This window comes from Rhinopithecus bieti, unplaced genomic scaffold (assembly GCF_001698545.2).
Source record: "Rhinopithecus bieti isolate Rb0 unplaced genomic scaffold, ASM169854v2 scaffold_55, whole genome shotgun sequence".
Classification (NCBI taxonomy): domain Eukaryota; kingdom Metazoa; phylum Chordata; class Mammalia; order Primates; family Cercopithecidae; genus Rhinopithecus; species Rhinopithecus bieti.
In genome coordinates, this window is record NW_016803114.1 from 279,191 (window position 1) to 296,351 (window position 17,161).

Here is a 17,161-nt window from a genome sequence, read left to right on the forward strand (position 1 = left end):
ATCTCAAGAACATAAAATGATGTAAAGTGAATCAAAGTATGTACCAAGTTAATATTAAAATGCTTCTTCATATGGTCTTTCACTAAAGTAATCAATGTAAAATAATATAAAATGTGTTTTGCTTGAATATTTAGTGAATGTTCAAAGAATCACAATTTTTGAGCTTTTACATCCAGAGTACTATACTATGTGAAAATACTACAGTGCCTCATATAAAAAAGCACAGTGATAAAATTCCACATGTAAAATAGCCTAAATATCAATAATAATTACATTCTCCATAATCTTTTATTATCTAAAACTTCAAATCCATCCATCTTTTTCAGTGGTTTGAGTGAGCACTCAAAACAATCACGTTTATTCAGGTTTAAAACTAAATTTCTCCTCTTGAAATCTGGAGGCATAGAGAGTAGACACTTAAGGTAATTTTGTCCAACTTCTTAAGCCCATGTATGTGGAAACAGTCTACAACATCTCATTATGTCATCATTGATGCACCTTCTTCACCAGTGGCATCTTGGGAAATATGAAGGTCTTCGAGCATCTCAGCCAGACTAATTCGAGGTGCTCCTTCATCATCTGTGTCACTTTCCACAGGGATAGTTGAATCTAAAAAAAAATACAAAGAGAATAAAATAAATACAAAGTATTTATATGTATACAAAGTATTAAGTATATTTGAAAATATACAAATATCTACCTTTACCATTATTATGTAACTATATTGTATCAGAAACTCTTGTCTCTTACAGCAGTCATTCAAATTATATTCACTGAACGAATGAACTGAATAACTGTATGAATATACTTCCACCACTATAGGAGTGAGCAACTTAAAGGATCAGGCTAGAATGCAAATAATATTAACTGTAACATACAAAACAGTATTTTATAAAGTTTTATTTATTGTTTTGCAAGTTTTTTTTCTGTAGAAGTCTGACTAGAGTAGTTGAAAAAACAATTAAAGACATTTATGAGAATCAAGGCTTAAGATACCAAAATCATCACACTAGGAACTACACTTATATACACAACAAATGACTTAAACACTCCTAGAACACCAACCTCTGTAAATGTTGACATTTTTTCTAATTGCCTCATCTTCTTCAAGATCTTCAAGAAAATCTTGGTATTGCCTTTAAATAAACATTTAAATATTTCATCAGCAAAAATATACAGTTATATTTTCTTCATTGTAAGGACTATGTAGACATACTGCTGTTTCCCACTCACATTTCATGATACAATTTTATATAAACTCATTTTTTTTAGACATTGGCATCTTCATCAGTAAAGCCACTTTTTGAATCATTCAATAAACTGTTTTAGAACATTTTCTTCATTTCTGCTTAAATTATTTGAGAAATAACACACTTGGCATCAATGAGCTGTTTCCTCAAGCTAGAAGTACTCATCTGCTATTTGTGATATTCATAATGTAATTATTTATTATAAAGTCATGTGCCACATACTCTATGATGTTCACACAACAAAATCACCTACTGATGCATTTCTCAGAAGGTATGCCCACTGTTAAGCAAAGTATGACTATATTTTAACTTTTCAAATGAATTGTTTACATTAACACTACAATTATTAGGTCATAAACCAGGAGATAATTACTAAATCTGTGTTAAATGTCTTTACATCATCTTACATTGATTCCATTAATACCTTGATAAGAATCCAAGATTATAATAGAGTGGAAGGATCAATTATGTGATTCCTATTTCTTTACAACATAAAAAGTATTATCATAAAGATTTCCTTTGAGACAACATAAGAGATTTAAAGAAAAGCAAGACCTTTCATCATCTGTATCCATGTTTTCTCTCTCTCTTGCAAGCTCTTTCAATTTCCAGTTTCTACGACGCTGACGTTTGGTCCGGTCATAGCTCTTCTTGATTAATACCTGCAAGATAAATATTTGTAAAGTTATAAAGAATGGGAACTATACAGTGAGGCCACAAAATTCAGTAAAGCGAAAAAATGACCAAACTAATGACAGTGGTTACACCTCAGGAGAAAGGGGAAGGGATGGTGAGGCAGTGCCAATAGGACTTTTAAAATTTTTCTCCATGTATTTTAACTTTTTATGAGAATGGATTCAAGCATTATTTGTATAATTGTTAAAATTTACTAAAGTTTTCAGTGACTGAATACTATTTTCTTAATAAAACTGCAGTTTTCTTTTAACTCAAACTTCAGTTTTCAGCTACCATTCATATAAATCATTCTGAATATCCCAAGTAGATACTTTTTCTTTCTCTTATTCCCACCAATAAGCATTTACAGAACTATATATAACTTTCACAACAATGTATTTTAGAATGCTTAATTATAGAATGAAAATAATTTTACAAAACACAAAATCTTGTAAGACTGCCATGATCTCCTCTTATGACCTTGTTAGAAATACTTATTTAGATTTACACTCCAACCATGCTGTTATTCCTAATTTATCAACTAACAAAAGCACAACTGGGCAGGTGGTCGGAGTCCTTGATTTGTCGTGGCTCTTTTTTTTTTTTGCTCACTGCTAAAGAAATCAATGTTTATTCTAAAAGATTAAGCAAGTAGAGAAGACAGGGTCTTTCACACTAATTTCATTCGGTTTCTAATGATTCTTAACCTCATCATGTTTTCCAAGACTTGATAAAGTGAAGATTATTTTTCAATGACATTTTATTCAGCTTTGAGTAACAGCCTTAACTCTAAATGCCTTCTTAACTGAACAATATATGTGAAACGAAGTGAGCCTAATAAAAATGACCTGAATAAATGCTAAATGTCATCATTTTTAGCTGCAAATTTATTTATTTATTTATCTTTTGGAGATGGAGTCTCGCTCTGTCGCCCAGGCTGGAGTGCAGTGGCGTGATCTTGGCTCACTGCAACCTCCACCTCCCAAGTTCAAGCAATTCTCCTGCCTCAGCCTCCTAAGTAGCTAGGACTACAGGTGCATGCTACCATGCCCAGCTAATTTTTTATATTTTAAAAGATGGGGTTTCACTGTGTTGTCCAGGCTGGTCTCGAACTCCTGAGCTCAAGCAATCTGCCCACCTCAGCCTCCCAGAGTGCTAGGATTACAGGCGTGAGCCACCACACCCGACTAAATTTATTTTTGCTCTACAGATAGTATCAGGTATTTTGAGAGAGAATGCAAATGTGATTAGAAGAGGAACAAAAAATCACAATAAATCTTGGATTTACCCCACCAAGAAAAATTATTTAAAATGAAACCAGGCATGATAGGTGACACCTGTAATTCCACCTACTTGAGAGGCTGAGGTCAGAGGATCACTTGAAGCCAGGAGTTCCAGACCAGCCTGAGCAACATAACAAGATCCCATCTCTACAAAACATTTTTTAAACATTAGCTGGGAGTGGTGGCATGTGCCTGTAGTCTCAGCTGCTCAGGAGGCTGAGGTGGGAGGATTACTTGAGCTCAGAAGTTTGAGCTGCAGTGAGTGATGATCATGACTGCATGCAAGCCTGGGCAATAAAGCAAGACTCCCCTTCCTCCCTTCCTCCCTTCCTCCCTCCCTCCCTCCCTTCCTTCCTCCCTTCCTTTCTTTCTCTCTTTCTTTCTTTCTTTTTCTTTTTTCTTTTCTTTTCTCTCTCTCTCTCTCTCCCTCCCTCCCTCCTTCCTTTCTTTCTTTTCTTTCTTTCTTTTCTTTCTTTCTTTTCTGTCTTTCTCTCTCTCTTTCTTTCTTCCTTCTTTCTTTCCTTTCCTTTCCTTCCCTTTCCTTCCCCTTCCCCTTCCCTTTCCCTCCCCTCCCCTCCCTTTTCTTTTCTGTTCTGTCCTCCCTCCCTCCCTCCCTCCCTCTCTCTCTCTCTCTTTCTTTCTTTTTTTTTTTTTTTTTTTGAGACAGAGTTGTTTTTGTTGCCCAGGCTGGAGTGCAATGGCACAATCTCAGCTTACTGCAACCTCTGCCTCAGCCTCTCGGGTTCAGGTGATTCTCCTGCCTCAGCCTCCCAAGTAGCTGGGATTACAAGAATGCACCACCATGCCCTAGAGGCAGGGTTTCTCCATGCTGGTCAGGCTGGTCTCAAACTCCCGAACTCAGGTGATCCACCTGCCTAGGCCTCCCAAAGTGCTGGGATTACAGTCTTGAGCCACCACACCCAGCCTCCCGTTTTTTTAAGGAAAAAGAAAAAAAAAAAGACTTTTGCTATTATACCTTATCTGCAGTTTCAGAAATCTCTAAATTGACTTGTTATTTTCAAAAGTGTGAACTCCTACCTACCCCTAAGAGTTACATTCATCCTCTTTAACACAGGAAAAAAGGGAAAAATCTAAAGCCTTACCACATCTGGAACTCTATCTGAGTTCATTTTGTTGACATGCTCATCATTTAAGTTACAATTGGCCAAATCAAACCTGAAATGTAAACAATGAAAAACTTAGTGACCATTTACCCTTTGTGTGTAACTTTATTTTATGGATATCACCTAAAAATCAAACATTTAATATGCTTCCCACTTTAAAAGTTCTGTCATTTATTACACAATGAACATGCTTCTGTAGATGCTGGTAAAGATAATAAGGAACTCTGAATTTCATTTATAATCAATTATTGTCCACCTTGCCATACATCTGTAAAAGCAAAACAGACTTACATATCAGTCCAACTTTAGAACTCAATTAGATGCTTCCTTCTAGTTTATTTTAAACAAAACAAAACAAAACAAAATCTCATTCTCTAGTAAAAGAAACTGAAATCCTAAAAGCAAAAGTAATATTTGAGGGTTTAATCAGACACTCACTGATAAGCTCTGATTCAGAAATAATTGATGTATGCCTTTACAAGCCTTTGTATAAATAGTTGACATATCTTAAAAGTGAGTTACCTCATCAGTAGCAAATGCACAATAAAAAACGACCCAATCTGCAAAAGCAGCTCTAAATATGGATATAACCACATAACTTCAAGGTTCAATTAACAAAATCTTAGAACAAATTACTCTTTAAGATTATAACCAAAATGGAGTAACTACGGGCTTCTGTCCAACCCACAGTTTAATTTAGTTATCAACAATAAAATGAGTTATAAGGTTCCTAAGAACCCTTTGATCTTTTTAGAGTAAGCAATGTTAGTATTTTAGGTGGTTTTGCTGGTTCCCAAAGGAAATTTGCAATCCCACTTGGTAGTTTAAAATATGAAATAATACAAACCCTAACACCAGGTCTCCGGGATTTAGAAGATGTCCCAAATGAGTACGACAAAAATACTGTTTATCTGTATTCATTTCAGATGTCTTCTGTATCCAGACTTCCCCGAGGGTATGCTTAAGAGGAAAGAAAATGTACTCTTCAATAATCTAAACATAACTCTAAAAGCATCTCAGAGAAAAGTTAAATACAATATTGATTTTGGTTTTCTAATTTTAAAGACAGAAATTTTTTTTTTATTTTGACATGTGAAACACTGTCAAAATTAACAAATTACTGACTCATGAGTACAGAAAGACACACAAGCAATTCATAAAATAAATCATTGACTTTTCTAAGATTTTATTCAAGACTTTTATAAAACATTAACAATTTCCCTGAAAATATATATATGTAGAATTTTGAAAAGAAATGTTTTCACAGGAAGATGGGCCAATATAGGCAGAGTGAACAAAGTAAGTGAAAAGGTAGGGGAATCTTAAAGCAAGAAAGTATTCCAAGCAAACTCTTTCCTGACACAAGGGTTCAGACAAGACAGCCTAGAAATCCTAGTAGTAAACCACTAGAGAAGCCAAATCTTTATCAAATTAGTTTTTAAAGTATCTACTAGTGTAGAGTACAATCATTCATATATATATATACAAATACATATCACAGAAACAACATCCCAATTTTTAAACTAGAAAACTATCAATTCCCTTTCCAACATGCCAACACCTTTAACAACAAAGACAGACCAACTAAAGTGAGATCAAGTAACAGTTATAAATAAAATTAAGGAATCTCAAAATAAAGTTATGAAAAGAATCATTACTTCTTATTGCAGTTGGTCAAAGAAAAATAAATGAAAAAAAGAAAAGAAAAGAAATAGAGTGGAAGGAGAAACTGAAATAAAAGACAAGTCTCAAACTTAAGAACTGCAAAAGAAAAGTCAATTAACAGGGAAACTAAATTTTATTTAACAGGACTTACTTTCTAAATATTAGACTTCCTCTACTTGTAAGAAATTTATTAACCTCTTCTGTCTTTTAAAAACCAAGAAAATATAACATCTGGTTTTCTGTCTGCCTGAGGGGAAGTGGTACTCTACATTTATTATAAATGAAAAGTTTGCCCTTAAGTGTATTATCTTAATTTTTAAATAAAATGTAGAAAGTCATCTGTCTTCAATTTCCATTGATTTTTCCCAAATTATCACAAGTTATTTTGTCTCAAGAAGCATTATTAGCGCGTGCGCACATATACACATACACACACACACACACACACACACACACGCGCACGTACCCTGGGAGTCTCTAGATACTATTTCACAGTAAAAGAAGCCAGACTTTCATCTTTGAAGAAACATTTGATTTCAGATATGGGTTAGAAACCATACATGTGATTTTGGAACACCTGAATGCTGTGTTGTGCCAGAAATCAAGGATGCTTTCAAAGATTAGGAAAGTTATGTCAAAACAACAATAGGAACCATTCTGAAGGGGCTCCCATTGAAAAAATTTGGGGCAATATGAGGATTTTTAAAAAAGGAAAGTCCAGGCACTCATGTTCATGCCTATAAGGGAGGCAGGAGGATTGTTCGAGATCAGCCTGAAAAAACAGTGAGACTGACTCTACAAAAAATTAAAAAATAGAAATTAGACAGGTATGACAGCGTGCTGAGGTGTGAGGTGGTAGGATCAATGGAGCACACAAGCTCAAGGTCCCAATGACCTATGGTCATACCATTGAACTCCAGCTCTGAGAGACAGAGTGAGACCTTGTGTCTTTTTAAAAAAAAAAAAAAAAAAAAAAAGGAAAAGACTAAGGGAGAGGAGGGGAGAAGAAAACAAAAGAAAATACAGTAAATATATAATATTTATACTTCATGAGATCATAGTGATAATCACAGAGACACCACCTGTACGTGTAAGCTAATTTTCACCACTGGAAATGACTCCTAGATCAACTCTTTACTCTAAAAATATTTACTAAAAGAATTAATAATTTATACATAGGCCAGAGGAGGTGGCTCATGCCTGTAATCCTAACACTTTGGGAGGCCAAGGCAGGAGGATTGCTTGAGCTCAGGAGTTCAGCCTGAGTAACATGGAGACCCCATCTCTACAAAGAAATAAAAAAATTAGCTGGGCATGGTGGCAAACACTTGTGGTCTCAGCTACTTAGGAGGCTGAGGCAGGAGGATCACTTGAGCCCAGGAGTTTGAAGCTACATTGAGTTATGAAGCCACACTGCACTCCAGCCCAAACAACATGACAAGATCATGTCTAAAATTAATTAATTAATTAAAAGAATGCATGCAGATGAGCATTTCAGGAATGCTACATAGCCCCTAGTTAATAATGAAAAGCTCTTCTTTAAGAATGACAGCTAATAAATGTAGAATAGAAATAGAAAATGCACCACTTTGTAACCCTAAATAAAATAATTAATTTGTGGGCAAGAATTACCAACAGATGCTAAAGCCAGAAAAAAAAAAAGATAACAGGAACTCAATACTTGCATATTATTATAGTATGAAAGCCACAGATTGCTTGCTGGTCAAAACCAAAAAAAATCCTAACATTACAATGGAGGAATCTATCGCTGCTATGTTAACAAGTGAAACAGTCAGACATTACTTGTCTCTTTTACATGCATCACCTCTGAACTGTTCTGGCAAGAAAAATTTAACCTAAACGTAACCAAACCTTTAGATCAACTTTCCAGTTTAGAGGAAACACAAGGAATTAAGAAGCAAGTTAAATGGCATCATGAGGAAAAAAGATAGATTTAGAAGGTGGAGTATTCTACAAGATAAATGCATTAGTTGTCTAAGGAAGCTGGTATCATAACCAATAAAAGAAAAAAGAAGGGGCCTATTATTAAATAAAAAGACTAAAAAGGTATAATATTCCCATTTAATATGTGATCTCCAATTGAATACCTGTTTGAACAAGGCATAAAAGACACTTTTGGGACAAATGAAGAAATCTGAATATAGTAATCCCCCTTTATCCACAGTTTCCCTTTCAAAGGTTTCACCTGCCCACAGTTAATCGCTATCCAAAAATAGGTTGGTAGAGTAGAATTAGACAACTCTGAGAAAGAGACTACATTCACACAACTTTTATTACAGTATATTGTTATAATGGTCTATTTTATTATTAATCATCGTTAATCTCTTACTGTGCCTAATTTATAAATTAAACTTTATCATAGGTATGTTTGTATAGGAAAAAACAATATACATAGAGTTTGGCACTATTGTGGTTTCAAAAACCCACTGGGATTCTTGGAATGTATCCCCTTGGATAAGAGCAGAATACTGTGTAGACTATATGTTTTATAGATATGGTAACAATATTTTCATTATGTAGAAAAATATTCCTGTGTCTGAGAGATGTACACTGAAGTATTTAGTATTTGGTGATGACCTTTTAAAAGTCAAGATAACCACTACAAAAATAAAGGTCCTCCGCTATAAAAATAAAGCAAAGAAATGCCTCTTTTTTATATAATGGAGTAAACATTTAAAAGATTTTCCTACACAAAAGAGAATAAATTAACATTCTAAGTCTAATAATTTCCACAATGACCACATATTAAAAGACAAAAAAAAAAAGAAGAACTTTTGTCCTAATGTGGTGCTAAGTTTGGATTCCATACTGTGGAATCACCAACAAATTTTTATTTTAAAGAGGGACTGAAACAATAATAACTGAGGAAAAAAAAATTCACTGGCAGGTAGGATGTAGCTTACCTTTTTTGATATCATTCCAGCACCTGCAGCACGTTTTATATCTCGGACTATGCTGCATTCCATCACAATAAACTCCTCTAGCTGTTTGGGATGACATAAACTATTGAAAGGGTGACTCCAGAAAGTACTCCCATCAATATCTGCAACTAAAATAAGGATAGAACACAAAACATAAGAAAACTATATACTTCAGAGTCATCAAATGTATTAACTAAGAAGAAACTGGTAGATACCAACTGGGAAGTGGCAAGTCAACAGAACTAGTGTCAACTCACTCCTTAGGGTCATCAATTACTCCTATAAACCAACCACAAACTTCTCAAAGCACAAGAAAAATATATCAGATGCCAAACATATCTTAAATAGTTACTATAACCAGAATGCCACAGGGCTAAGTGCCTTTTAAATAAGATCAGATTCAATCAGTGGTATAGTTGTTTCATGTGCTGGCACTTTATTTTAGAAACATATCTGTCATCTTAGCTGCTTAGTTTACGGGAAATACAGCCTAGTTCTACCAGATAGGTAAAGAATGTCCATCCCAATACTGCAAACAGATCTTTAACTTATGAATCCTAACTGATAAAGATAATGAATGACTTTCCAGAAAAATATCAAAATAAACTCACTTTTTGCATAAAGGAAACTTGTATTACAGAAAATACCTGAAAAAGATCAAGTAGAAGATACATCCAAATACTAAGATAACTACTAAAATGTGGTCTTAAAAAATAATTTACTCTATAGAGAATGTTAAAAAATGATCTACAGTAATAACAAAATCAGCTAAAATTCATATTCAAATTAAATGTTCCAATGGGCCACAAAAAGCCAAATGTTCCAAAATTTAAAATAACTGCTAGGCACCAAATTTTGGCAATGGACTAAATAGTCCCAAAAATTAAATAAGGTAAGTAAGTCAATTTCAGGCTGGAAGGTAGTGGCTCACGCTTGTAACCCCAGCACCTTGGGAGGCCAAGATGGGGAGATTACAAGGTCAGGATTCGAGACCAGCCTGGCCAACACAGTGAAATCCCGTGTCTACTAAAAATACAGTAATTAGCTGGGCGTGGTGGTGGACGCCTGTAATCCCAGCTACTTGGGAAGCTGCAGCAGGAGAATTGCTTGAACCTGGGAGGCAGAGGTTGCAGTGAGCCAAAATTGCGCCACTGCACACTAGCCTGGGCGATAGAGCTAGACTCCATCTCAAAAAAAAAAAAGTCAATTTCAGTAAAAATCAATGGAATAAACCAGTAGATATGTAAAAGTTAATAGAATTGTTTCTTCAAATAAAAAATACAGGAGTAACTAATCAAAGTCTTGTATTTCCACAGTGTTTTGTATTAAACAATAGCACAAATTTTAACTAACGTTTCAAAACAATATTAGCAAGAATGCCTGAAAAATTAACAACACGAATTATTATTGTTCGTCATACAGAACAAAACTGTCAAGGCAAATCATTTCCAGAATTTACCTTGTAGGGTGTTTGGATCAATGAGGTGAATGGCACTGGTTACTCGAATACACACACAAATCTGGTTCATATTTCCCAGGCTTTGTGCCAGTTTTGGAGACAGACAGACAACATTATCCTAGGCATAAGAACTAACATTTAGAATGAGGCATATCCTAAATAACAGCTCAATAAACACCCAATCCAACTGCACTTGATCAACCAAAACGTTATTTTCAATTTATCAATCAACAAAGAGACTAAAGAAAAGAATCAGACCTTAATTATGACCGGCATTTTGTGTTAATAAAAATGCTTTTAAAAAAATCCTGGCTGAGCATGGTGGCTCGCTCCTATAATTCCAGCAATATGGAAGGACAAGATGGGAGAATCCCTTGAGCCCAGGAGTTCAAGTCTAACCTGGACAACTATGGAGACCCTGTCTTCACATATATATATTTTTTAATTAGTCAAACATGGTGATGCATGCCTGTGGGCCTAGCTACTTGGGAGGCTGAGGTGGAATGACAGCCTGGGCCCAGGAGGGCGAGGCTTCAGTGAGTTGAGGTGGTGCCACTGCACTCTAGCCTAGGTGACAACAAAACTGTGTCCAAAAAAAAAAAAAACTCCAAGGCCTATTCACCAAGCTATTATTATTTCCATTTTACTGCAGTGTAAATGCCTCATCACTCTACATGTTAATACAGTGTACATTCTAAACAGAGTACTATAAACATCAGGAGGAGAGTGATTCTATAAATCCACCTGTGACTTCTTTCAATCTCCATTAAAAATAAACTTCAAAGGAACATATTTCTCTTACATGGCTACATGTGCCAATATACAAGCAAAGATTTAAGCCCAAAAAAGTCAGGTATTCATTTATATTGGGAGACATGAAGCAGCAACGTATCTGTTTTTAAACTGAATTAAAATACAAAAAAGATCTGAGTTATATTTTAAGGTGTATCTATTCACAATCATAACAGTGATTAGTCCAGTCCTTGTTTTTTAATACATGAGTTTCCAAAGATAAACAAATCTACTTTTTTACATAGTGTAAGACATACGTTAATTTTTACATGTGTAAAACTCAGTTACACAAGGCCTAAATATGCCCTCACACCTAAATTCACATTGCTCAAGCTTTGTATTAGGGAAACATTCACTGTTTTAAACCAGAGGTTGGCAAAATGCCACCCTCAGGACAAATCTGACCCAGTATCTTTTTGTAAATAAAGTTTTACCGGAACACAGCCCTGACATTCCTTTACATATTACCCATGCTACTTTTATACAACAATAGCAAAGCTGAGTAACTGCAAAAGAGATTATACGGCCTGAAAGTTAAAAAAATTTACCATCTGGCTCTTTACAAAGAAAGTTTGCTGACCCTATTGTAAGCTATCATTTCATCCCTAGTACATACTATAAAACAGCAACAGCAGCTTTAAAGCTTTAGAGGCACAGACCTGGGTGCAAATCCTAGCTTCATCATTTTGTGATGAAGCTAGGATTTTGTTAGACAACTTTGGGCAAGTTGGCTAACCTCTTCAAACTTCAATTTCCTCATCTTCAAAATGATATGGCTTACCTCAGTTATTATGAGATGAGAATGAGGTGAAAGACACTAAAGTATCTACGTTAACTTTATGCAGAATGGTCATAATAAATAATGGCAGTTATCATTATTGGTGGTTTAATAATGACATATAAATTCTTACATGGCAGAGATCTATAGTTATACAATCCTCAGTACACAGCCTTCTATACAATAGATGCTCAACAACTATTTATTGAATTGTAATTCATATATTTTTGAAGCAGAGTTTTATCTTAGTACAATAAAATGAAATAATCTACATTTTAAATGTTTTATTCAGCTGTTTTAAAATCATAAAAATGATTCTATGATCTCATTTTCACATTATCCCAATATTCTTTAATTTCTGGCCAAAATTTTGTTTGTATATGTTCCACAAAGTGGCTCACTAATAATGATTTTAATGTCATTTCTTTTATTCAATTTAACTGAGCTATCACATAGGCTCACAGGATCACAAATTTTAAACAATATGGATTTTATCAACTGTAACCAGGTCTTTTCATTTTAATACACCAAAATAAAAGGCATGTCAATTCATAATTATAAGCATGATTTTTTAAAAAACATGTATCTTTTAACATGGCTGAATATGTTACAAATCACTTAAGGAATTTATTCTAAATTTTTAACCAACCCTAGACGAAAACCAGGAGCTACAAATTACATATAAGCCAATTAATTACTTGTACTCTTTTACAGATATGGATTAAATGAAAAAAAAAAAGTACCTTGCATATTGGAACAATTTCCACAGAAAAAGTGCTTTTGTAATTGTATGTGTTATTATGGATATCTTGAGAGATCAGTCTTTGTGATGCTTTGTATCTATTAAGAAAAAAGTTAGTGGTAATATAAAGACAAAGGTCATTAACTTGTACAGACTCAGGAATATCAATTTTCATTAAATCAAACCATCATCGTCCAAAGTCTAAAATGGCTTCCTGACGCCTCCTCTGGTAAAACCTAGTGTCCTCCACTTGCATTTCAAAACCTTCACCAATCTGACTAAGCCCTACCTTTTCTACCAAACCTCTAGAACACGCTGTTGGCTCAGACCAATCTACTTTCTATATAGCATTATTAAAAGTCACACTAATGCCCACTGCAAGTCTGTTCACACTAATAGTACCTTTCAATATAAACTCCAGCTATGAAAATTTCCTGATCTTTGGAGCACAAGTCCTACCTCCTCTATGAGTGTGTGGTTAACGCAATATATGCTTCCTGATTGTATAAGTATCTCTACTACAATTTTAAAGAGAAGTTGTCTGAGCCTGAAGAATATATGTGATCCACATCCATTCCTGGGTCCTTAGACTTAGTCACAGTCAGGTCCTGAACATACCTACAGGGAACTGTACACTGAAGAAATTCGACCATCTTCTGAGCATGTTGTTTTGAGGAATAATAAAAATCCAGACCATCTTAAAAAAAAAAAAAGCCATATGAAAATAATTATGCAAAATAGAATTCTCCTCTACTAACATGACTATATTATACATTATATCTGTTTTAAACAAAATCAAATTATTAGAAAACTTTATTGTAGTCACAACAGATTAGAGATATCACTTAAGACTTCTTTGGCAAAAAGACAGACAAAATAAATCAGCAAATGAAAATAAAACTCATAATTTTAATTCTAGAAAAAATAAAACTCAAGGCCAAGGGGGACAGAAAAACAAAGAACAAAGAAAGTTTATGAACAGCCAGGCACCGTGGCTCATGCCTGTAATCCCAGCACTTTGGGAGGCTGAGCCAGTCGGATCATGAGGTCAGGAGATCAAAACCATCCTGGTGAAACCCCGTCTCTACTAGAAATACAAAAAATTAGCCAGACGTGGTGGCACGTGCCCGTAATCCCAGCTACTCGGGAGGCCGAGGCAGGAGAATCGCTTGAACCCAATTGGCAGAGGTTGCCGTGAGCCCAGATTGCACCACTGCACTCCAGCCTGGGTGACAGAGCAAGACTTCTTCTCAAAAAAAAAGAAAATTATTTTATGTAATAAATGGATTAATATACCAAGAAGGTAACAGGAAACTATCTGAGATACAGAAAACAAAAACTATTAGAAAAAGAAAAAAAAATTAACACATATTAACACATACAATCATTGTGAAGGACTAGAATGGGACTCTCTCAAAACCAAAATGATAAAATTGACAAAAAACAGTAACAATTCACAGAACTTGAATAACCAACTATCAAGGTCAAGTTAACTGAGATTACAGAATACAGTTCTAAGAAAGAATACATATTTTTTCAAACATTCATAAAATATTCATTTAAAAAACATGAATTAAGATTTTAAACAGAAAAACAATTTCAATAAATACTAAACAGTAGAAATTACTAAAGACAACATTATCTCATCACAAAGCAGTAGCACTAGGAATCATCAAGAAAGGAATAGCCAAAGGCAAAACTACCTAGCTGAGAAATATTAAACATATTCTTGCAAATAACTCAACTAAATATAATTACCAAAACAGCCAATACTAAAACTACCCAGAATAGCCAAAACAATTTTGAAGAAAATGAACATTACATATTTAACATCAAAACTCACTAACTTTAGTAAGTATTCAAGACAGCATGGTACTAATATAAGGATGGATATAGAGATCAATGGGAGTAGACTTGAGATTCTAGAAATAAACCATTACATTTACAGTCACTAGATCTTTGACAGAAGACCCAAGGCATTCACTGAGGAAAAGACAGAGTTTTCACTGGGATGAAGAATATCCACACAGAAAAACATGAGTTTAGACACTTATCTCACACTCTGCACAAAAATTAACTCAAACAAGACCTAAATATATAAGACCTAAAACTATTAAAACATTTGAAAGAAACTACAGGGGAAAATCTTTGTGACCTTGATTAGACAGTTTTTAAGCATAACCCCAAAATCACAATTAAAAGAAAAAACTTGATAAACTGGACTTCATCAAAATTTAAAACTTTTGCAATTCAAACGACACCATTAAGAATACCCGGCGTGAATTTTCTCCTACACACTAGGAGAAAATATGTGCATACCATATATGCAGTAAGAGACTTGTATCCAGAATATGCTCAACATCGTTAGTCATTAGCAAAATGGAAATTAAAACCACAATGAGATACCACTTCATACCACCCTCTAGAATGGCTATAAACAAAAATATAGTAACAAGTGTTGAGGAGGATATGGAGAAATATTGCTGGCAGGAATGTAAAATGGTACAGCCACTCTGAAGCAGTTTGGCAGCTTCTTTATATTAAACATAAATTTACCATATGACTTGGTAATTCCACACCTAACTATGTACCCAAAAGAATGAAACAGCTGAGGTCAAATAAAATACACAATGGGCAGTGGAAAAAGGTAGCTATAAGTACCAGCTACAGACCCATTATGGTACTCAGAAGAAAATTTATGACCTTAAATATATTTATTAGAAATTAAAAATAAACTAAGCTTTCAATTAATTAAAACAAAACAGAACTAAAGAGAGTTGAAGGGATTAGTGTTAAAAAACAAAATTGAGAAAAAGATTGTTTAAAATAAAACTAAAAATAGTTTTTTGAAAAAACATAATAGATAAAAGTTGCAAGTCTAAGGTGAGCTGAGTAGAAAAAGAGAAAAGATAAACATTAGGAACAACAGAGAGGACATAACTACAGTTACAGATGAGATTTATTACATTTGTTCAATTTTATACCAAGAATCTAAAAAGCTAGATGAAATGTTTTTTCTTGGAAAACGGTATTAAAATTGACTCAAAGGGTAGAATACCCGAGAGGTGAATATCATAAAAGAAACTGAAAAGACATCCCCTAAAAGATATCAAATAGGATGGCTTAATGGGCAAGTTCTTAAAAAATTTCAAGAGGTTAATTAAACAGTAGGTAGAAAGAAGGCAAGCTTTCTAACTCTTTCCAGTGTCACTCACATAACTGAGAGCAAGACTGGACAGAAGTATGTATGCATATATATCAAAGAGAAACCTCAAGAAACATTATACTTAGGTATGAAACACAAAAAGATAATTATGTTTGACATTAGGAGAAAATTAAAAATTCAGTTTCTCAGTTGCTCTAGCCACATTTCAAGTACTCAGCAGCCACACATGGCTAGTGACTATACCATACTGGACAACAATGCAGATAAAGAACTAAGTTTTTTTTTTTTTCTTTTTTTTCTAACAGAAAGTTCTTTTGGACAGTACTAATCCAGATATTATCAGTAAAATAAGATTACTTAGGTATGTTGAAATAAAATCCGACATCATTTCAAATGCTTCTGAGTTTTAACTCACCATGAATCTCTTTGATACGAAGTGTATTCTGATGCATTCCATATTTCAGAATTAACTGCTCCAGATAATAGAAAGTTTTTTTGTGCAAAGTCTAAAATATAAATTATTTGATCAATAAATGCCCCACAAAAAGCCATTTATAAGTATAGGACATACATACCATCTACAGATACAGCACACTGATTTTTCAAACAATAACAATCTTTAAAGATTATCTAAAATGTAATAATGATCTATTTCCAAAGGTGAATGCTCAGGGAACCAGACTATCCCTGGTACCCACAGGATGTAGAAAGAAGGGAAAGAGGTTTTACTAGCTATCTTATAATTGACAAAGATGAAATACAAGATGTAGGACTCACTCATCATCTTCTCTCATTACCTTTTGCCTCACTTGAATCACAGCCTTCCAGAAATCCTTAGCTTCTACTCTATGGCAATCTCCACACATTTGAGACTGAACAACATAATCCACCACAAACACTTGTTGAAGGATAGCACCATTCATCACCTGATAAAGAAAACAATCACACTCCTTCACTCTTTTGGTTTTGTTTAATAACGAGTATTTTCTTTAAGAGAAGAACCTTTAATATTTAATTTAAAACTTTTTCCACTAATGCTTTTTTTCCCATTAATCAATCAAATGTCCTCAAATTTAAAGTCATAAAAACCAGTTATACTATTTCAAGAATGGTATACAGATTTAATTCCTATGATTTGTTAGATCAGCATTTCAAATTTTTCTTTAGCTGAAGTGGTTGTGAGAATATTCTGTGTATATTTTACATATATATATATATATATATATATATATATATATATACACACACACACACACACACACACACACACACATTTTTTTGAGAC

General features: G+C 34.0%; 1 protein-coding gene across 2 annotated transcripts in view; it reads right to left on the reverse strand.

Annotated features, from left to right (window-relative positions):
* Positions 1-6: 6 nt before the first annotated feature.
* The window catches only part of NMD3 (NMD3 ribosome export adaptor), a 28,135-nt gene continuing 10,980 nt past the window's right edge, over positions 7-17,161 (reverse strand). For both annotated transcript variants that reach the window (XM_017849030.1, XM_017849103.1), the window contains exons 5-15: positions 16,674-16,802; positions 16,292-16,382; positions 13,329-13,407; positions 12,712-12,808; positions 10,399-10,516; positions 8,922-9,067; positions 5,180-5,292; positions 4,312-4,384; positions 1,806-1,912; positions 1,066-1,136; positions 7-609 (exon numbers count right to left, since the gene is read on the reverse strand). In XM_017849030.1, the coding sequence (XP_017704519.1) occupies positions 479-609; positions 1,066-1,136; positions 1,806-1,912; positions 4,312-4,384; positions 5,180-5,292; positions 8,922-9,067; positions 10,399-10,516; positions 12,712-12,808; positions 13,329-13,407; positions 16,292-16,382; positions 16,674-16,802 (1,155 nt within the window). In that variant the 3' untranslated portion in view covers positions 7-478. The remainder of the gene's footprint in view (positions 610-1,065; positions 1,137-1,805; positions 1,913-4,311; positions 4,385-5,179; positions 5,293-8,921; positions 9,068-10,398; positions 10,517-12,711; positions 12,809-13,328; positions 13,408-16,291; positions 16,383-16,673; positions 16,803-17,161) is intronic.